The 22058-nt window shown below is 48.0% G+C and overlaps 2 protein-coding genes across 2 annotated transcripts in view; one reads left to right on the top strand and one right to left on the bottom strand.

The window, feature by feature from the left end:
* LOC112590308 (glutamate receptor ionotropic, kainate 1-like) overlaps nucleotides 1–22058 on the bottom strand; it is a 121306-nt gene that overhangs the window by 98125 nt on the left and 1123 nt on the right. Inside the window, exon 2 of the mRNA XM_025306396.1 lies at nucleotides 17089–17244. Within this exon, the coding sequence (XP_025162181.1) occupies nucleotides 17089–17244 (156 nt within the window). The remainder of the gene's footprint in view (nucleotides 1–17088; nucleotides 17245–22058) is intronic.
* On the top strand, nucleotides 2818–4309 carry LOC112590318 (uncharacterized). Its single transcript, XM_025306430.1, has 2 exons — nucleotides 2818–2956; nucleotides 3714–4309. The coding sequence occupies exons 1-2, from the start codon at nucleotides 2895–2897 to the stop codon at nucleotides 4003–4005; spliced, it is 354 nt and encodes a 117-aa protein (XP_025162215.1). The 5' UTR covers nucleotides 2818–2894; the 3' UTR covers nucleotides 4006–4309.

Below are 22058 nucleotides of genomic sequence, written 5' to 3' on the forward strand. Positions count from 1 at the left end.
GAAAAAAATATTCGATATCCCTTCCGGTGATTTTGCCGAACAATTTGAAAACGAACGGATGAAACCGCAACAAAATGTAATCCGTTTGTCAAATTTGATGAAAAAGTGCGCTCCCACAAGGGGAGGGGGGGAGGTGAGAATCGTTTATTGTTTTCAGTTTAAAAGAGTTAATCGCTTGGCAGAGGTTACTGAAATCGAGTCAGACGTATCGATGGTCCGTGTGACCAACGATATTCGAGAATATTCGTTTATCAATACTCTTCGATATTTCTGCTTTGACACTCGCAGATAAATGAGGAGGACGCGTGCGCGCGTGTGCGCTGTAGCTTCGCAGTACGACTGTTCGAAAACAATGCGAAATATTGAACTCTCGCATCACCGAGCGACTGGCTGACAAACCTGTGTAATTTTCAATTCGCGTAACAGAATAGCTACGACAATTTTCGGTATTGTTCTGTAGAACAATAATTTTGCGCGATGTGTTATCATGCGTGTAATTAGAAGATTCCTTCGCGAAACACTGGCCAGGTGGACTTTTATACTGTTATATTTTACAAACATCACAAAAGCCGCTCTCGCACAAAGTAACGCAACATTTGCCACGTTTGCTACGCGAACATTTCAAGAAGGAGATAGAGAGAAAAGGATTAAATTAGAACATACATATCTAATGGACCGTGTAAAAAGTAAATTGTTCACTGTGCATGCAATTACGTGATAAAGCTGACTACATAATAAACCGTGATATCAATTAATCACGATTATAACAATGTGTGTAATTTACGCGTGCAATATGGCGCCTACGAAGCGACGACGAATCGAGCGAAATTATTACTGCGCGCATATATTCTCCCTCGCTTCTCGAGTCCTCGGAGCGCGACGAAAAATATACACGTATAGCACGGGAGAGGGAGGGGGGAGGCCTCGATTATATTTTTATTCGCGCACCAATTCATCCAGAGGGAAGAATTAAAGTATACCAAAGCAAAGGCGGCAACGGCCGGCAAGAGGATTTCCGCGGCGGCGCGTTGCTAATTTTATTAAAAGTAGTAAAACGCGGCGCACGAAATTATAACTCCCCGAAACTCGCTCCCTTAATTGAGGAAAAAGTTTGGATCACGCCGCAGCAGGTTCCATAAACGGAGCGACGACGCCCATAACCGACTAGCCAGCCAGCCAGCCAGCCAGCCGGTGCGATCGATTCGCCGTGCCGACGAAACTTTCGTCTATCGGCCGAAAGTGGCGGTTTCGTCGTGGGCATGCCTTTGTATTCCGGCAAAATTCGAAATTAACCGGGCTGAAATGAGATACCGAACTTGAACGCACGCGCGCGCGCGCGCGCGCTCTTGCTCGCCTTGATGTTTACACGACGCGTTTGTCGTAGCCGGCGTCATTATACCTGAACTTTGTCCGAGAAACCGAATTATCCGTAACGCGACAAATTAATACCGCTAAGGGTGGATTACTTTCATGCAGAAATATCCCGAGAATCGAGAGAAGGAACCTGATTAAAAAAGAAATACATACCGCACTGAATGATTAATGTTTTCATCCCACAAGTTCTTGTCATTTGGAAACGGAGATAGAAGCTTCTTTTCAAGAGGCGGTTGTATTCCTTGGTGAAATTCGTAAACCAGGTCGGGTAAACCACTATTTCTCGTTGCGCAATTTTGATCGAGCCAGAGTCTAACGAATTGGTAATATACGCCAATCCTGACGTTAATCGCGAACGGTGTCGTAACTAACAGCGAACAGCTATTGTTCGGTGATGATTACGGCCGCTTCAGCTCAAACGATCGAGTTTAAACGCTCTCAATGGCTTCACATTTACTTGTGATAATTAATTCTGCATAATTTAGGGCGGCATCTTCCATAAGTCTGCTGATGGTTAAGCGAGGCGCGTAAACAATTAGAGGATATGAGGGAACTCCTACCGATATAATACGATATGATAACATCGTTCGGAACTCTTGAGTGTTCCACCGTGAGTATCTTAGGCTATAGTTTGGTGTCTCGACTTAACCGGATTTCCGTAAGCAGCTTTGTAACGGAATCCTCCATCGCCCGAATTTAACCCCCTCCCCGTCAGAGACGTGCGACCATCAACAATTTTTCATCGTTTATTAAACGCGAAATACGATGAAAATACGACCGTATAGAGCACTGAGCTGTGCCATCCCCCTCGTGCTTCTCATCCCTTTCGAAAAAAAGAATTCTGTATCTCTTGCTCTCTTTCCTTTCACAGAGACGCAAATTCCCGTCCCCAACGGAGCTCTTTATATCATTGAGACCGCATCTGTACGCGCGCATCTGTAAAGAAATACAAAGCGCGGGAAATAATGTAATCTCTCTCCCTCTCTCTCTCTCTCTCTCTCTCTCTCTCTCATCGCCTTTTTATATGCGCTGGACGTCCTATATTCCCGGCACGTCCTTTCATCTGGTCAATTCTTTGATTAGTCATTCTCGAGAATCCGCAACTCTCAAACGCGCATAGAAAACCGTCGATACGCATTCACGCGATCTCCCGGATTCTCGAAGTTTCATTTTTGCGCTAACCTTGCAAATTCCATCGAACCTGAAAGACCAGTTGGACATTTCAAAGCGTTGTACAGGCTATTACCTCCCCTGACACTATCGTGCTTCGTTGGGGCTTGAGAGAAACTTATCTACACGGTGATTGTCGCATTTGATTTTTATTGTTACCACGTTCAGAGAGAAGAGAAACACGCGGTCGGCGGCGGAGCGTCCGCGCGCGTTTTTGACTCGCGCAAAATCGAATAACAGCCATTGTCGCCGTTGTTAATCAGGAAATCCGCTTTTTGCCACAGATCTGACGGCGGACGGCTTGCGGCCACGCGGCAGACGCAGTTTCTCAGGATGTACAATTCCAATGAATGCAGATAACAGCACCGGAGGAGAAGGAGGATCCGATTCCGAGAACCGCCGAGCACGGAAGGTAAGTTCAAAGACACGCTCCGCAGCCTCTCTTAACCCTTTGCAATAGAAAACCGGGATGCAGCCGTGTCGGAATAACTCGAATTACGACCGCGCGAGGGCTTAATCCGCTCTCGTACTTCCATGTACGCGCGCGTTTGTTTGTTCAATCGAAGTTCCCGAGTTTAGCCGCCGAAACGGCTGTCTTCGCGGTTGCGTTTCGTCGCAATATATTTATTTGCGTTTTATCACGGTACGTGTTGTACACGTCGAGAGATTAGATCGACAACATCACGTATTTACCCACACACAAACAGCACTTGCCGGGCAACTGCCGGGCCTTGGCGAACGCGCCAAGGTCGCTCGAGCGTCGCGGTATGATAACAACACAATAAATATCGGTACGCGAGACACTCGAATCGTCACAACAGTGTTAGACGCCGCGATGAGCGGATCGGGTCGCGTCGCGCGCTATTCCCGATCATTCTCGATCGATCGCGCGAGTGTACGCGAGACACCACGCGTACGATACCACGCGCACACTGTCGTCGTCCTGGATCCATCGTGAGTCCCGGCGGTAACGTGAAATTTCAGAGGTGAGATTACTTTTGGTTACATGATTAGTCTGTTTTTCGTTACCACTAAAATACGCCTGAAATAAGTATCGTGGCTCGCTGATTAGACAACGGCATATGCGCGATATGCCTTCGCGCGCCGTTTATTCATCAAGAGACTTCTCTATCGCTACGACTAAGCAGGAAAATCGATTTCTGTTTCAGATCTCTGGTGAAGCTTGTGGCTGATGCAACGCTGGCGCTGGCGACGCTGCTGCGAGGGGTGCGGACGCTGCACTGGGGGATCCGGTTCGGGCCAAGCAGGGTCGGCTCGAAGGTGAGTGTTTCTCGCTTCTCCTTCTTTTTTCTGTTTTTTTTTCTATACGGAGTCTGTGTACTCGTTCAATTAACCTTTTGCGATCGAAAGCTGAGATACAGCTGTCAGAATAAAAATTGGTCGATTGCGATGGCAAAGGAACTAACTCGTTCAATATCTACGCGCGCTTGTTCGTTATAACGTGAACTCTTAAATCTAATCAGCGAAACTACATTTTTCTGCTCCAGATCCGAGCGTGGCGGAACGTGGCCGACTCTGAGTCTGCAGTGTTCGGTGAGTCGAAGAGATACAAAAAGGGTGCAAAAAATAAATGGTGATGGGATACGCGAAAATCTCAGGAGATACGAGATCGCAGGTGGCGAATGTTTTTCTTTCCTTATAAAACTCGTGTTAATCAATGCGATTTAGTCTGTAGTCTTTTTCTGCTTACACGTATGTTGTGAAAAAAACATTGCTCGAAACAGTCAGGAAATCGGTTCTTAAAATTCCGAAACTTACCGGTAGACATTTAAGGATGTATTCTTCCGTGACCTTTTCGATGTGTAATAAACATTCACACGAATGTGATATTTTAGCCAGTAATTTTTTCATATCTGGCTTCTCAAGTTATGGAATGATCGGCCGAGAGCTATTCTTTCATTGCGATAGCCTATTTGTTTTGAGCAATGCATAGTGCGCATGGAAATTGCGCCACCGCGCGCCATTGTGTGCACGGAATTCGCGATTATTTTGCTCGCGCTGATAAATTTCGCGATCATGATAAATGTCGCTTGGTCATGAGTTTTCTAGATTTTTCACACGCGCAACCGCGTTGCTATTATACGTTCCGCGAGCGAATATGAATTTTGTTCAATTAAATTCACCCAAATATCGCGAGTCACGATTCCGCATATTTAACGCATATTTATCTGATACGCGCGTATGCGTGGATTTTTCCCATCTTCAGCTTTGTACTTTATAAACAGAGTATCTCGCGCAAACGTCGCAATATTCAGTAGATATTATTCGAAGGAATTATACGAAACGCCGTAAATATTTATTCGATGTCTTGTGAAGGTTACGAAGTCAAAAGGAATTTGTTTTTCGTAATTGTTTTTATTTCATCCTCTCTCGCGTACGCGTACGAAAGATTCTCTTTCGTTCTTTTCTCTTTTCTTTTTTTCTAACCGTTGAAACCGATCGTTTCCGACTTTTTATATTTTCCTTCGCGTTGCAACTACGTTTCCCTCGGAGGAATACGGAAATATTTCGCTAAATTAAATTCATGCAAGTAGCGTGCAAGTAAATTTCGTAGCGGCATCGTGAAAGAGTATTCTCCGCTAAAATATAGCGGAGCTATTTTCGCAAAAATATTACGGAGCTATTTCCGCAAAAATATTGCGGAGCTGCCTTTTCGCCCAAGTATTACGGAGCTGACTTCGCGCAAGTATCGCGGAGCTGCCTTCGCGCACGTATTGCGAAGCAACTATGCATGAACAGTACACGCACTCTTGATAACTCCGACGCGTAACGTATCGACAGATTTCATGATTGGCGCGCGACCGATGTTTTTTTTTTTTGTGTTCGCGGTTCGGTTATCTGCACGCCCATTCGCGTCGCAGTTACTTCGCTCGCGAATATTAATTCACGATTTTCATTGTCGTCTCTCGACACGCGATTCGCGCCGCGAGTGCACACGAATGGCATAAAACGTCACGTATTCGCCCAAAAGTATCGCGGTCTGCAATTCGCGACTTTTCAAGCGAGTCCCGCGAATTGCTGGCATTGTTCCTGAATTGTTGGAACCTGCCGTGCCGTCATGAACGCTCGTTAACCGAATTCGCGCGGATCCCGATTTCGTCTCGAGATCAGTCGGAAGCCGAGATATATTCGTTAAATACCGATAAAACGTGAATATTAATCGCGTCGCGAGTGAAGTGTGAATTAAAGTGAAGCGAAGCGGCAATCAACGTGGGACGACTCGATGGACTTGGCTGGACGTCGAGGGACCGACCGAAATGGTGAGTGTTGAAGTTCAACACTCGCAAAGTGCCATATTATGTAGTGCATGCATATAAATCGCATTGATTCTCGACGAGAGAAGTAAAGGCAGTCGCGTGTACATCGCTGTTTAAGATCGCGGACGCACATTCGAGTGCAAGAGATTTGTGTGGAAAGTGGATTTGCGCGCGACGTCCGAATTGCATACAGAATAAATATTGAATCGAGCCATCAGCGACTGCCCTTTCTTTCTGAACTTTTCCATTTTGTACGTGTAAATTTCTCCACAATATTGCCTATCGAAATTGATATATGTGAAATACCGATACTTCGAATTTCGTCGAATTTGCAAATTTCATGCTGAACCAACATTGCGCCTCGCCTCATAACCCGATGTGTATTCATCGTTATTAATCACATCGGATTTTCTCGACGGAGAAACATTCGTAATATAAAATTAAGTGACTCGCTTTATACCGCAAACGCCGCGCCGCCGTCCGGTGCAGCGTCGACTTTATCACGATTATATCGCACCGGCGCGGCGAGGACCATATCCGTGAATTCCAAGTAGATTTACTAAATAACGAGGATCTCCCCTTCTTAACGAACTCCGCCGGCTCGTAAATTTATTTTAATTTTAAGAGCGAAAAAACGCCGCGGTCACTTTGTACAGGAGAGGAATAGCGGAAGTTGCCGGGGGAATAGTCTGCTATTCCGAGACTTACGTGAGAGAAGACGAGGGCTGGGACGGGGAAAAACTACATTAAGTAGCAGGCAGGAATGAAAGAAAGTCGACTCAACGCGGCAAGAGTCATCGTGGGCCCTTTTATTAAATCATGCGGTCTGAATAGGGTGTTTTACTCTCTCGTTGATCAAACAACTTCGTAATGCAGAAATACGAAATACCACTTCATCTTTGACGCGCTTGCTTCCTAAAATACTTGACGCGTTTGTCGCACGCGTGCTATTAGTCGCGCGAAGCGCAAAATCGAGTTTGAAAAGGCTTACTCCTTCCATCACGGCGCATTAGTCTCGGACGTTGAATGTTTCGCCAGCGAAACTCGGCTGCCCCTTTTTTTTTTCGCCGGAGAGTCCTCTCGAAACCAACCGACAAGACAGAAGCGCCAAAGAGAGATATTTCGCGCAGCGTGATTTCACGAAGCTCTTCAATCCCCGCTGATACGCAATTGAAAAACTATCGCTGACTGTTTTCAACAATCGCAACAAGGCCACGCGGCATTTCCCTCCTTCCTTTCGCGCAATCCCTCGTCACGCGCGATATATAAAAGCACGTATCGATAGCTTTCGCTGTGCCCACGCGCGCGACTAATAGGATCCTGCAAAATCTCCCGCGCGCGTCAAGCGTCCGCCGCTCAGGAATACCTCCGTTATATCGTCCGCATTCGTATTTTTTCGCGTTTTCGCGGGATAGCTACGTACGTTTAATTGCACGCGTAAGCCCGCACAAAACGCGATCCGATTTATGCCGTCGCGAGCGTTCCGGTGAACGGAAAAACGCCCGGCGCTGAGAGGAGTAAAACGGAAATTGCGGCGAACACCGCCGACCCGTAAGTATTCATAACGTTCATCTGGCTTTTTGCGCGCTCCGTTATATATAGGCATTTTATTGGGTGCATTTGGATTTACATGTTGCGCGCGCGCGTTATATTATCTCCGTTTTTAAACTCGAAACATTCTGACGCGATTAGGAAGAGATAACTCGCGACGCGCAGCGTTTGCATTTACATGGTGAAGAGGGGGAAGGGCGAGGGGATGAGAGAGAGAGAGAGAGAGAGAGAGAGAGAGAGAGAGAGAGAGAGAGAGAGAGAGAGAGAAAGAAATAACGGACAAATGAGCATCGTGAAAAATTGCGTGCATGCTTTACGTCGGACTCTCCGCCGGCTCTCGCGATGAATAATAATTTCCGCAACGAGGGTAACGAGTATTTATTTTTTCGCGAGCACTCGCGCGAAGAATCGAGCCGGCGGCGGACGAGGCAATCAGTTTCGCAGCGACAAATTCTTGCCGTGCAGTCTCTCGCGAGCCCCTCCGAAACCGGGGCTGTGACGCTTGAGAAAAAATCCGAGATTTGCGCGCTGCGCGCAATCCGTCGCGTAATCCTATTTAGCCCCCGCGTTTCATTACTCCTGGGAGAAGAAAGTGCTGCGCACACCGGCGCACGCCCGAGATCCGCGGAATTCTCCGTTTTTCGCAACTAATCGTAACTTTCGGAAACGACCGAGAGTAGTGTGGTGGAGCGAAAATCGCCGGGTCGATAGGATTTTCACGAGGCGAAGGAGCTAATTATTTCGCGAATTACGCGGGCCACGATGGGAACGTTTTCGAGCGCGGCGCCAAGACGACGACGACGACGACGACGACGACGACGACGACGACGACGACGACGACGATGGTGATAGTGACGGTGGTAGCGACGACGGCGGGGTGGCGGCGCTGTTATAATTGAAAAGCTCAAAACCGTAATTACCCGGCGGTGCGCTTTCGGCGCGCAGTGGTCTTGCACGCGAGCGTGTCGTAATTGCATGAAAAGCTAACGCACTCCGCGCGAGGCAGAGAGCGCAACACCGACGTTCCTCGGGTAGCGCTGGGTAGAGAGAGTAAGCCGCGGAGGACGGCCGGCATTCCGAACTGACCCGAGTCTTAACAAGACGCCTACGTGTGTGCTTAAATTAAATCGCCGCTACGGCGGTGTTTGCACGTCGCGACATTTAATGCATACTTAGAAAGTCCGTCGTGGATGCGCGCTCGGAGCGCGCGCGCCAGTTGGCGCAACTCGCCACCGCCTGAGTCCGAAGAGTTCGGACCGTTCACGTGGAAAAGGAAGTAAATAGCCGCGGGTTAACGCGCTGCAACGGCCACCGCTGTCCGCATTCTCCGCGCCGCATTGAGGAATGTAAAATCTCGCGTGAAACGGCTCTCTAAACAGGTGTGAGCAAGATGCAGGATTCCTGTCGCGATTCGCAATCGCGCGCGTGCGTGCTCTTGATCGTTTTCAGAGCCGTCGTGAGAGGAGTCGTTGTTGTAGAGCTCGACGAATGTCTCTTTAATTACGCGTAGATTTCGACGAGATCGGCCGCCGTTTATCGTGAAGATCGAGTTTGGTTCGTACCGTTGGGTTCATACCCATCTCGTGTCGAGGAAGAAATTGCCGAGAAAGTAAACGCGTGTACTTTGTATCCGGGGGAAAGAGACTTCAAAATTACCTCGAAGCTCGCGGAGAATAGATTGTTCTGCCGTCGCTTGCGTTACTCTCAATTCGTTGCGGTGAGGAGAAAGATTAATTCTGGGAAAAGTATCGTGGTTGAGTAGTTTATTCCGATACATCGATCTGACGGCCGGCTCTCCAGCGTGCCGTGTTACATCTACAAGCTGATTTTACAAGTTTGAGGGATTTGATAGAATAGCGATTCTTCGAAAGTAATGTACTCTGTTACCGGCATTTCTAGTTGAATGTAAAATGAAGATTTTAATTCGCACTTTATGTATATCTCGCCGAGAACTGTCTCGCTTCTCGCTGTCCTCGGTCGTGGCCGTCTGGTGGCCGTTTCAGTCTGACCTTAATTTAGCAGCGCTTTAATTTCAAATAGCTCCCAGTTTCGAGTAGAGATTCAAATAGCGTCGTAAAACCTTGAACGTCCCTCGGAGCGCGTAATGTGCTTTTAATATGTAAGAGACGGAGACCTCTCTCTCTCTCTCTCTCTCTCTCTCTCTCGGTGTTAAGAAAAATTCGTTTAACGTACGATTCTCAGGCAATATCCCGACTCACAGGACACCGTCGCGCTTTCTCCTCTCATACGCGCATTATTTCTTACTTTGCAGCGAAGCGCGCCTGCGAAACAGCCAGCGCGAGTCCGAAAAGAAGAGAGGAGTAAAAAGTATTTGGCCATCGCGAGAAACGACTACATTATTCATGACCGCTGCCGTTGCCATGTGCAACTTTCCGATCCCATTCCCTTCCTTTGGGCAGCAGGATGCCCTCTCAACCCTTATTGATCCGCGATTCGGCAACGTATCGTGTTTTTCTCTCTCTCTCTCTCCCCCCCTCTCTCTCTCTCTCTCCCCCCCCTCTCTCTCTCTCCCTCTCTCTCTCTCTCTCTCTCTCTCTCTCTCTCTCTCTCTCTCTCTTCCTCTCGTCGTGTGTCCAACTTTCGATCGACAAATGTGATCCGAAAGCCGCGGGCGGACACGTCATTACGTACGTACCGCACTCGTTGGGCGCGATTTGCACTCGCATTGTTTGCACGACTGCTAATGAGCGCGGCGTTTGCCACCTGGCTATCGAGTAATTACTCACGGAATTGATCACGCTTAATCGTCGAGTCCCGCAAATCGACGACCTGTTTATGGAGGTCGGTATAATCTCTCGGTAACCTCCGTTGGCCGTTATTCAGGGGGTTGTCAGAGATTTAGCGCGATGAAGAATATCGCCGGCTATCCGGCAATTTCGCAATTTTCAAACCACAGGTCGTCAGCGTTTATTTGGACCCTTAATATTTACTCGTCATTTTGCCGTCAGTCGAAAACTACTTTTCGATCCTTTGATTCTGTATTTGTCGATCGAGCGTCGAACTTGGAGTCCGAACCACCGTCTCGAATTCTTCTCAAAACTCTTTTCTCTCGTCCATTTTCATTGACTGGAAAGCATTCGGCGTCCTTTAGCGTTCGCGATAGAATGTAAACCTAGATCCCTGGGAGTAACTATTAGCGCGTGCAACTGCGCCCTTCTTGTGTTGAAAGACTTTACTCCAATTTTTCGCCAAATTACTTCGCTTTTGTATTAAAAGACGCAATGTTGATTCTATTGTGCAAATATTTCGAGAGGCGAAGAAAATAGATTTGCTTGACTACTCCGAAGTGCTTCCAAAATGCCAAAGTGAATAAAATATTATTTGAGATATTAATTGTGATTAGTAGGTCATTTTATACAATCTTTTTAATGGCTTAAGCAAGATTGGGGAAGAAAAACAAGAACTTTTTGACTAACCTTTTGATAACCATTAAGAGATGAGACTAGGAGTATAAAAACAATCTTGCTAATTGTTTTACATATATCTGCGCGTTTTATTGGGAAAACGACATAATAGTGCAGAAGTGAATAATAAATTAGTTTGATATCGTTCGCGACGTGTGCCGGATGGAGGAATCTAGTGATCGAGGACGTGACTGGCGCGGCGCACTTGCCCCATTTTTTACCATGCTAGCAGAGCCCACTTCTAATGAGGAAATTACGTTTGATCAACGTTCCGCTCATTAATGTCCGAGATAAAAAAGGGTGAATCGATGCGTTTGCGCCGTCGTGTGAAAGATATCGCGCGCGGCAGGCCTTCCAATTAAAATCTAGATTTCGAGGCAACGTTTCGGTGAAGTTCCGCGAATATTTGCGAAATCGCTGCACGCGCCGCTGCACGAACGCGCTCGCTTCATATTATACTTTAATAGCGAAATTTCTAGCGAAAGTTCGTTGTAAGCCGCGCAAAATATCGAGAAATAAGATACCACTCTCTCTCTCTCTCTTTCTCTCTCTCTCTCTCTCTCTCTCTCTCTCTCTCTCTCTCTCTCTCTCTCTCTCTCTCTCTTCAAGTAGACGCACACACTCGCTTTTAATTAGCCCTTCTGATGCGGAAAACCGTGCGCGAGCGCGTCAAGTGCGTGTTCGTTTCATCAGCTGAATCTCTATTCTCTGCGTAGCGATTTCTCGGATTCATCCTGTTACCTTTCCCCCTTCCGACCCGCCGCGCCGCCCTCCTTACGTATCTCCCGAGTTTCTTCCTCCCCGAGGAAGAAAGAGTCGACTCGTTTATAAAGTTCCTTTACTTTTAACATGAAGTTAGGTGCGAATCAGCGCGCTTCAAGGTATACCGAGATAGCGGCGGGTTAACAAGCCGCAGCCGCGCGCGCGCGTTCATATCCCTCGTTCTGAACTCGAAACCGCTGCCGAGCGGCAACGACGAATTCGCGATAGCCCCGGCGGAGACGACGGACGTTTCTCACACACTCCAATACGTTCTCGAGAAGTTGACGCAACTATGTGAAAGAAGAAACCTTAAAAGTTATCGCGGAATTAGAGCGGACAGCTCAATCTCGACCGTCGCCCGTCGCCGCGCAGCCTGCCGACTCCCACGGTCCTGGCGCGGAAACTTTTCGTTTCCTCCGTCGTGGTTTTGGGAAATTGGCTTAGCGAAAGTGAAACGAGCGAGACAAGGCCGGCGCGCGCGGCGAGTTGGCCCGATCCCGCTTGGATAGTTACGGAAATCTCCCTCGGACACGCCAAGGCGCGCCGTCGTTGCCGTAAGCGTAAAATATCACGAAGCGTCTCTTATACTTTGGCGAGGGCGTTTCGGTATATTCTCATTTCCGCATCGGCGCCACCGCCGAGACGTCCGACACCGTCAACATCCTTTTCGTACACGCGACCCGCGCGAAAAATAAAGCGCGAGTGATATATTCCAGTTACGGCACGTAATCTCGCGCCGGCCGCACGCGCATTGTATATGCGAAGTGCGCGTGCGCGCGATATCTTATCCACCGATGTCTACGCCGATATCTCCCCGCTCCCCTCCGAGAATGAATACCGTATCAATTTCCTGTTACTGAACATTTATTAAGGCGCCTGCTGCGTCACTTGCTCGCGGCACCGAGAGTAGCCCAAAACCCGGGCGCTTTGACACGTAGTGCGACGATCGTCGACGATCGTCGACGATCGTCGACGATCAAGGGATCTCGACAAAATTCGCAATTCAAGCTTACCAGCTCGCGTATTTTCATGTCGTTGGGAAATGCGATCGATTCGAGGTACAGTCTGTAAAGTAAGAGCGTGCACGAGTTAATGTGTAGAAAAATTTATTTTTAATGATTTTCAAGTACATGGATTTGTTGTACTCCACGAGAAGAAAAATGCTATACCATTAATCATGAGTCCAGTCACCACCGACATTGATAATTGCCTGGCATCTCGGCGAGGCCGAGGCTTTCCACTAAGTTGACTGCGTATTCGTTCGGTAAATAAATACCTCCAAATGAGACGAATTTGTCGTATCAGCTGCTTCAAAGTGCACACTCTTTTTCCTCGAAGCTTGTGCTTGAGATATGCCCACACATTTTCAATGGGATTTGCATCTGGCGACTGCGATGGCCAATCAAGTGTGACGACGCCAGACTGCTCTTTTCACTCGGTGCAAAGCTTGCTCCGGTGTTTTGGGTCGTTGTCTTCCTGTAAGATCCAGTCCTCGTTTTTTTTTTATGAAGCATCGTTCAGCAGTCGGCAACAAACACTTGTCATAAACTTTAAGCATTAAGGTCGGGTTCCGCTTAAACAAATTCGCAACTTTTTTTTTCCATATTCGGCGTCACTTCGCCTATCGAGCCACGTTCTGGCAAGTCATCGACATTTTTGATCTTCTTATATTGCTGAACCCACTTAGCGACGAACGATTTTGACTTTTCCATGTATTTAGCAGCCACTGCATATGACATTTTTGGTTCTTTGGGGTGGGAACAAAGGAACACAGCCTCGTAGCGCGATGCGTATGCGGCACTCATGGCGGTTAACGTGTTTCTCAGGTTAGAATTGACGCCAACTGAATCTTTTGTGACAAAGCATTCACAACAAAGATTTCATCTATCGGCTCACAAAAAAACTAGGACGATATTTGAAGCCAACCGCCATTTATGCCGTACACGCTTTTACTCTACAGACTGTAATCGAATCCAATGCAAATTTCCTCGTTCGTGAAGAAGCGCCGCGATCCCCAGCGCGAGAGCCCAGATAGCGTTCTTTTGTTAAATAAAAAATTGCCACGCAATAAACGCGGGGTCTAAAATATGTGCAGTGCGTTTTTGTGCCGACTTGAGGGTGCGCGAACTATGGCCGGCGGTTTCAGCGCTGAGGAGGAATCAGCTCGGATCGGATTACCTCTCCCGCGGCGAAAATATTTTCGGGAACGGCGGAGGGGAGGAGAGGGAGGATATTTTGAAGAAAGAATCTCTCTCTCTCTCTCTCTCTCTCTCTCTCTCTCTCTCTCTCTCTCCGATACCTCACGAAGATTATCGCGCGGTAATGTTTGCATAAGAGCCTTCGGATCGCTGCGTCTTGAATGATATCCTTCGCGCCACGCATGCGAAACGAGCCCACGACTCTCCGCTCCGGTCGAAGATCGAAGCCGCGCGCTCTGCCGTTGGTGTTATCGGGATAGTTTCGCTTTTCTTTCCGTTTTCTTTCCTTCTTCCGTCCGGCCAACGCGACGGAACGATGCGTATAATCGAATGCGCGCGCGCGCGCGCGTGTCTTCCTCGTTAACTTCCGCTCGAAACCACGTTTCCACGGCGGCAGCACGACAGAGGGCGGGGAGGAGGGGAGCGTATTATCGAAAATTCCGAGACAGCCGAGCGGAATCGTAAAACCGTACTACCAACAAGCCGCGTTGCCATAGCGGGGCGAACGTACGGAGCGAACAAAGGCCGCCAGCGCCACCGCACTCGCCAATGTTTTTCCGTCGTATCGTAAAAAGACAGCGAGGCGAGACCGTCCAAACGACCATCCGCTCTTTCTGTTTGTCGAACGGTAGAGGAGTTCATCGCCCCGGGGCCGCGAAACCTAGACGACGAAGAACACGAGACCTGACGTGAATTCCCAGCGTTTAATTTATCCCACTATTGCGCCCGACGTCGCAGACAACCGTTTATCAGTACTACTTCTTCTTCTCCCGCTTCTTCTCCGACTCTCCTCTCTCCCGTCTTTTCTTTCTATCTCTCAAACGACCGCGAAAGAATTGCCTCGCTAATCAAATAAATGTGTGCCGGCATACCTAGCACATTGGGTGATACGATATCGCTGACAAATTTGTTATCGATACGAGTAATGATACATTGCGGTTCATGAATATACGTCGCGGTTCTTTCGATAACTCTACGTTTCCCGATATCGATGCGAAATGATGGAAGGTTTTCTTCCGTTTTATTCTGATCCATTTATTCCTTCATCTCGCCCCTCTCTCTCTTCTCTCTCTCTCTCTCTCTCCCCCCCCTCCCCCTCCCTCTCTCTCTCTCGCTTTTTGTCTCGATACGAATCATTCGAAATGGATGCTCGAAGTAAAATCGAGTAGCTCTTTGCTGTTTCCAAAGCGTCCGAATATCGCGAGAACACATGCTCGGATTATCGTCGGTTCAAACAATTCGGAAACCACCGTAGCGTGACAGTCTTTGATATACGTTATTGTTTGTGAGGTCCCCCGAGCTGCGTGTGTAATCGCATTACAACACCTCTTACGTAATTTCGTTAATGAGGCTGAAATCCCGCGTAATTGGCATTACGCTCATTGCATACACGCCATTGCGGTACATAAAGTATAAAGTAAAGTTTGCGTCTAGCCACCGACACGGCGACAATCGTTACTCTCCATTGTGCCGTTACGCCGTTGAATTACAGCGGGAGATAAATTTTTCGAATCACCCTCGGCGAATTCGGGCGAACGTCGCCCGAATGCGCGCGCGCGGCGCGATTGCGCCCGGCGCGGTAGCGCGATCGTCGCGTCCCAAGGAGATTTGTTAACTTCTGGCAAACAGAAGTTTATCAATAAAATTGCTTTCACGGCCGTAATACCGGCCTGGAGCCCCGCCAAATTCGGCCATCCAACTCTCCCGCTCGCTTTGTGAGGAGAAACTCACACACTCAGCCGGGCGCGCGTGACCGATGCACCCGCGACTCAACGGCGTGCATATTTAGAACGCGCCGCTCGCTTTAATCATTTAGCAACTCTCTCGACGTGTGGTAATTACGTTGGCTCTGGTTAATTCCGCGCGCAAATATCCGCCGAGTTATTATTTTGTGCTAGACGCTATTATTCATCTTCCGCCCCGCGAGTCGCGAGTTATCGCGGGGAGATTCGCGGCTGTATCGTTCGGCATGATCTCTGATGCGACCCGAGCCGACCGAGCGCAACGGAATTCGCGATGTTCCGCCGTCTGAAGCGGGGAGGACAGCTTATCGCGCATCGCCGTTTCCTTCTGTAATAAAGCGGAAAGTTCGTCGCTGTTGCGCCAACGACAGTTCTAACCCTTTGAATCCGTTATCTCGCCACTGCGAGATTATTCATTTCAGATCTCTAGAGTATGTAGAATTCGCGCAGAGAATGTAGAATTCTCGAGTACCTTTGGAGTAAATATTGCATACGCGACTCGTTCGCTCGAATTTATGAAATAATATTCATCCGGAGAGGTAAAATTGAAAGAAAATGCCTTTTCCGAGTCGTATCGTTCGGAGGAATTAGGGTTGACGTGGGAATTAATCGGCAGACAGACTTTCGCTACGACGCGACGCGTTGTTTTGAACGACAGATGTGATGAATTGTTATCTCTCTTGTTTGAATGTTTAACGGAGTCTTTAGGCCGATTAGAGTACGCTGCGTGACGCAACGCGCGAACAGCTAATCGAGTGAGTTGTGATTTTTGATACGTTATAATGAAGTTCACCTCGCTGACGTATGCGCGCACGATATACTAGATACGCTTGAACAGCGAGTAATAGTATTTGGCGGTGGAACGGGCTTCACACATAGCGTCGCTCGAGATAAGGATGTTAGGGAGTTTCGCCGGTACGGTACGAGGACGTCGCGCGTCGGGCATCAGTTGGCGCCCCGTTTCGCCATTTGGCGAGAGCGAAGCTTCGCGCGAGCAACAACGTCTCGAATCCTTAATCGCGCAAATGGAGTTTATTTCGCGCGTCAAGCCGCGCGAACTTTCTCGAGGCAGTTTCGCGCGACTCCGCGTGCCGTGCATATATTAGCGCGTGATGATTCTCGGCCAACGGTAGCCCCTCGCGGCATGAGCTTTTCGGTTGTCTTTTGTCGGTGTCGTCGAAGGTAGAAGCGGTTTCCTCTTCCTCAGGTTTCCCTTCCGAGGTTTTTTTATTCTGACGTCCGGTGGAATTATTCTAATCCAACGACGTGACTCTCCCCCCGGCATTGATTTCTTTCGTTTTCTCAATGCGAGAGAGTGCTTCGTTAAAAATCCCGATGTTAAATTCAAGAAAAGGCAAATCATAAACGGGAATGTGCAAAATTGCATTAAACTGAGATCAATAGAAGATTTCGCGCGCCGAAACGATACCCTAAGAGAGTCGTGAGTCCGCGAGCGACGGTATCGAAAAAAATAATCCTTGACGTCGGAAGAAATTCAAAACGACCTCGCTCGCTCGTCCGCTCGCTCGTCTTGAGACACGGGTCTCTCGCACCAGCTGAGTATTTCCGATTCGATTATGAAACTTACCTCGTTTCGACGCGTGGAAGCTATCCTGCGGCTGTATCACCTCGACCTGGGCACTGAGCCGAGACTTGGGCAGAATGTCCCGGTTGGCGTTGATTTTCTCCGCGGCATAGCGGAAGGCCACTTCCTGTTTGTCGTCCGACGGATGAAACAGCCCACCTGGGAAATCACACATCCATATTAAAGGGCGCTACTTTGACGAAATCCACGCATGCACTTTTCCTTATTTTCCGTCCGCGACCGACGTCGTCACGGGCGTGTCTCTTTTATCCAACACTTCCCTGTCCGATCGCGTCTATCCATCCACTCCCCTCTCTCTCTCTCTCTCTCTCTCTCTCTCTCTCTCTCTTTCTTTGTTCACACGGTGTATCGGCCACGATAAAGATTTATGGCCCATCTCCCGCTGTTGCATCGGTCAATTTCGATACGTCCGGCGAAAATTCCGACCTCTTGCGTGGGAAATAACGCGCTGCGCGGAAGAGAAGCTCGACGAAGAAATTTAGTGTAAAAAACGCGACTCACATTTGCGACTCGACATCAGTCTCCCGCTAGACCGTTATTTTCCGCGCGTGTTTGTCTGATTTATGGATTCGGGAGTGTGCTTTAAGCTACTAATAGATTGCATCTTGCCTGCTGGTCGAATGCCCATAAAATGCACCGACGATACACGCGGCGTTATACACCGGAAAAAAAGTGTTTTAATAAAACAAATTCGGAAAAATGTATTTTGAATTGAATTACTTGTTGACGCGGCGCGCGACCGTGCGCGGGAAAAATTGTCACCAAAATATATTTCATTGAACGTCAGGATTACGCTATGAAAAAGTAAAGAAAGAAAAAACACAACGCAGGAATTGGAAAATACCGTGAGTAGGTTATGCGCGTCCCGGACTAGCATGGAATAAAACTGAATTAAATGGGATATTCGTGAAATATCTCTGTATTCGAAATAATAGCATTGCTATCGCGCGTGTACGCGCGCGCGTACGGTGTGAGCGCGGATTTATTTTGGTTCGATTAAAAAGAGAAAGAGGGAGGATGAGGAGGATGGGAGGTGGAGTAAAGAGGAAGGATAAAAAAGAAAGAGGAACAAAAGCCGGCGCGCCGGTAACAATACGTTTCTGTCTCTTGTCATTTCCATCGCGTCGCGCGCGCGTCACATAAGTACTCTCTCGGCGGTGTTCTCCGGTCGAACCGCTTAAATCCCGCCTGCTCCAATTCACTCTGCGGGAGAAATTGGCGCCGTAAATTGATTTTAATCTCGCGTACGTCATAAAGTAACTGTACGAACAGCTGCGCCGGCTTGACTCCGCGATTTATAGAATTTGCCGGATAGATTTACGTCTTTCGTTAGCGGTCCCGCTATCGATTCACCTTGGTAAGGTCGTCCGATTCGCCCGCGCACGCCACTGTGACAATAATGAGCGTGGTAACGCGGCCGAAAGAAAGGGACGTGAACGGTGCGGAAACGCGCACCGCTTGAAGTCGAGGAGAAAAGGAAACGCGCGCACGGCTTGCCGGCGGTGAGCCTTTGGCCGTTTCGCAGGACTTGTGTAGAGGTGGAGATGAAATAAGTACGTCTATACCGTCCGCGTCCACCTGGGTGATAGGGAGCTGCGGAATACGGCTAAAAGTGCGCAATAACGTTTCAACGGCGCGATTCTTTAACTCGTTATTGGAGTTAACGACACTTTCGTTATCGTTGCGCAGCTTTTGTATACCGTAGAAAAACTGCACAACGAAACTGTCGTTAACTCCAATAACGAGTTAAAGAATCGCACCACAGGGGTCTAACAGATATCGAACAGAAATTCGTGATCGGTGAATATCGCTAATCGTACGGGTTGCGACGATGCGTGACGCGGATGACGCGTATGCGCCGACATCCGGTGTGCCAAACCGTTCGTAAAAGCGTCGCGAAAATTATAGCCCGCTGAAAAATAGCCCCGTCCACGTGACGGTCGGACAGTCGGTTCTTGTCCTCCGCTTTTTATCTCCCGGACGTACCGTTGTCGAATTAATCGAACTCGAATGCCCATCGATCGTTAATGAATTACTTGGCGGTTCTCGATCGCCGGCGCTCTTCCACGTCGCCGCTGTCGTTGCAACCATTACGGTGCAATAAAAACGGCAAATTGATACCGTTCCGGTACATCGGGTTTATCTCTGCTATTGCGGTGTGTGTGTGTGTGTGTGTGTGTGTGTGTGTTTATATATATATATATAATTATATATAAATTATATATAATTATATATAAAGCCTCCTCGTTTAATTACGCGTGCGTGCGTGAGAAACAAGATCGCCTGCAGCTTATGCAAATAAATCGCAAAAACTATACTTGGACTGCAGCGCTCGCGCTCGCTTTTAATTTTGATGTGGGTTTGACGGCCCGTGAAGTATGTTTGTAATAACGTAACGAGCGAATAGCGAGACGCCGTTGCTCTAAAACGGAAGATCGCTCGTAATTCTAATTATAACGACGCGAAAGACAGCTTTGTAAGCACGTAAATTACGCGAGCGGCGTGCCTCGTCCGTTTCCCGCTCGCGGTCGATTCAACGGCTGCGTCTATCCGTCGCGGTAACGCCGTTTATATCCGAGTATTCGGCGAAATTGCGATAAAAAATCGTGATTTACTGAGACAAATGTTACGATCGTCATTAATCGTTCTCTTCGTTTCGCTCGTCTGGCAATTGGGACGATTCCGCAACGTCTGTGCGATGTATTTACCTTTTGTGCACTCGTGGCGCGTATCATGATATATAAAAATCACGAAAATTAATTATCTGCATGTTCATCGCGCTCCCCCTCCCCCGATTACAATTACGATTATAATTACGGGCGCGTTTCAACACGCCGGAAGTAAACTCGCAGCCTTCGCGCGTCGCTTGTTTATCTCGCAGCGCGCGATATTGCATCGGCAGACAACGCGCGATTTACGTTCGACCGGCAATAATTGAATAGGCACCAAGCAGAAATATCGCGGAATAGTAAGTCACAACGCACACGGCGGGATATTGCGATATTGCGCGAATAAACGAAGCGCGCAAATGAAGAAGGCTGAGAAATGTGGGGCGCTTAAAATTCAATCGGCGTAATGCAAGCCGACTTCCGCCAGTGTTTCCCAACGGCGATCTTTCGTCGTACCATTTTGCTAATTCGCCGAGCTATATTCCGCCCGATAACGGAAAGACATTGGTCGTGTACATCTGGTCGCGCGGCTCGAGGTCTGTCAAAGAGGCGCGCGGATGTAACGATGCAACAACGATCGAGTGCAGCAAGTGCGCCGTGCGCGCGCGCGCGCGCGCGCGTGTGTGTGTGTGTGTGTGTGAGAGAGAGAGAGAGAGAGAGAGAAGCCCGTGTGCAATATCGATCGACCCGCATCCGTTTCTTCCGCTATTTCGGGAAGAAAGCACTCGGAAGTCAAGTGCAACGTGAATTTACGTTTCGATAAAAGTTCAGAGTGCAACCGGGTCTTCGATGCATCATCGCATCGCTTGTATCGCAAGTACCTGGTGGCGGTGACTAGAGAGACGACGACGACGACGACGACGACGACGACGACGACGACGACGATGACGACGACGACGACAACGACCAACGGGCTGTTAAATAACAACAGCACGGTTTCACGAACGAATGTACACCGTTAAACGAATTGCCCCGGCTCACAGATATAACCGCCTCATTCTTTCTTCCTCTTTCGCGCACACTCGCGCTTTATTATCTTGAAATTTATTGTCGCGCGAAATACCTCACAATGGGGCTTAATTGAATATGTACGCGTCGTTATTCATAATGACTCGTGTTCTTGATTAATAGTTATATCGATTCTTTCGATAGATTTTTTGAGGGAAAAAGTGGGCGTGGGGTTATGAATATATTCGCTCCTCCTTCGGTTATTTGTGAATCGATGCGATATATAAGCTGTCATTGTTTCATCGCACTCGCGGAGGATCAGACAAGAGTGGGACGCTGGAAAAGTTAATACACGTACAGGCGAAAGAGAGAGAGAGAGAGAGAGAGAGAGAGAGAGAGAGAGAGAGAGAGAGAGAGAGAGAGAGAGAGAGAGAGCCTTCTTTGTTATCGCAAATATTTGTCTTCGCCACAACAAATATGCATGAATCCATAATTTTTAGGTATAGAAATATCACGTACGGTACGTACAGCATTACGCCTGTCGTTAGATCGCGCTAACGATAACAGTGTTGGTTCCTCTTTCCGGACAACGATGGGATATGTATCGAACGATGTAACGAAAGCTGTTCCATTAAATAAACGAGATTTTATTTTCTATTGGAGAGGCAGTAGCGGCAAAAACCACTGCACTTTGCGATCTCGTAATCCTCTCTATCCGTAATGAGAATTTAAATACGAACGGCTTTTATATAAAAGCAACCGGGCGCTTCTATGATAAAACTAGAAAATGGACTTTTAATGCTCGTTCCAAAGGAGAGGACGCGATGATATTTTACATTGTGAAAAATACAATGATACGTAAAAATACAATAGCAATACTTTGAGCAGCACAGTGAAACCGGCCATTTCGCTTAAAAATCAACTATCGAGCAAAATAGAATGATATTATCAATTTAGATTTGTATAAAAGGACAGAACAATATTTCTCTCTCTTTCTCTCCCCCTCTCTTTCTCTCTCTCTCTCTCTCTCTCTCTCTCTCTCTCTCTCCTTTTCTTTCTCTCCTTCCTTCCCTCCACAAGTTTCGACGAGGTATGAATAAGCGCCTTTTTCAACGCAAATATTTGCAAGTCGCGAAAATTCCGGAAATTTCTTCAAACTCAAAATGCTCGGAAGCTGCCGCACGTTTATCGCTCTTATGTACGTAAAATGAACCATTCGTATTATGTGCCCGGGCGTGTTACAGCCGTTCCGCGACATTACAGAGATTTTCGCAATTTATAAGCGAAATGCTGCATCACCGTGCACCGGCACGTCCGTTCGTCCATTCGTTGGTT

The sequence above is a fragment of the Harpegnathos saltator genome, unplaced genomic scaffold (genome assembly GCF_003227715.2).
Source record: "Harpegnathos saltator strain DR-91 unplaced genomic scaffold, Hsal_v8.6 scaffold779, whole genome shotgun sequence".
NCBI lineage: Eukaryota > Metazoa > Arthropoda > Insecta > Hymenoptera > Formicidae > Harpegnathos > Harpegnathos saltator.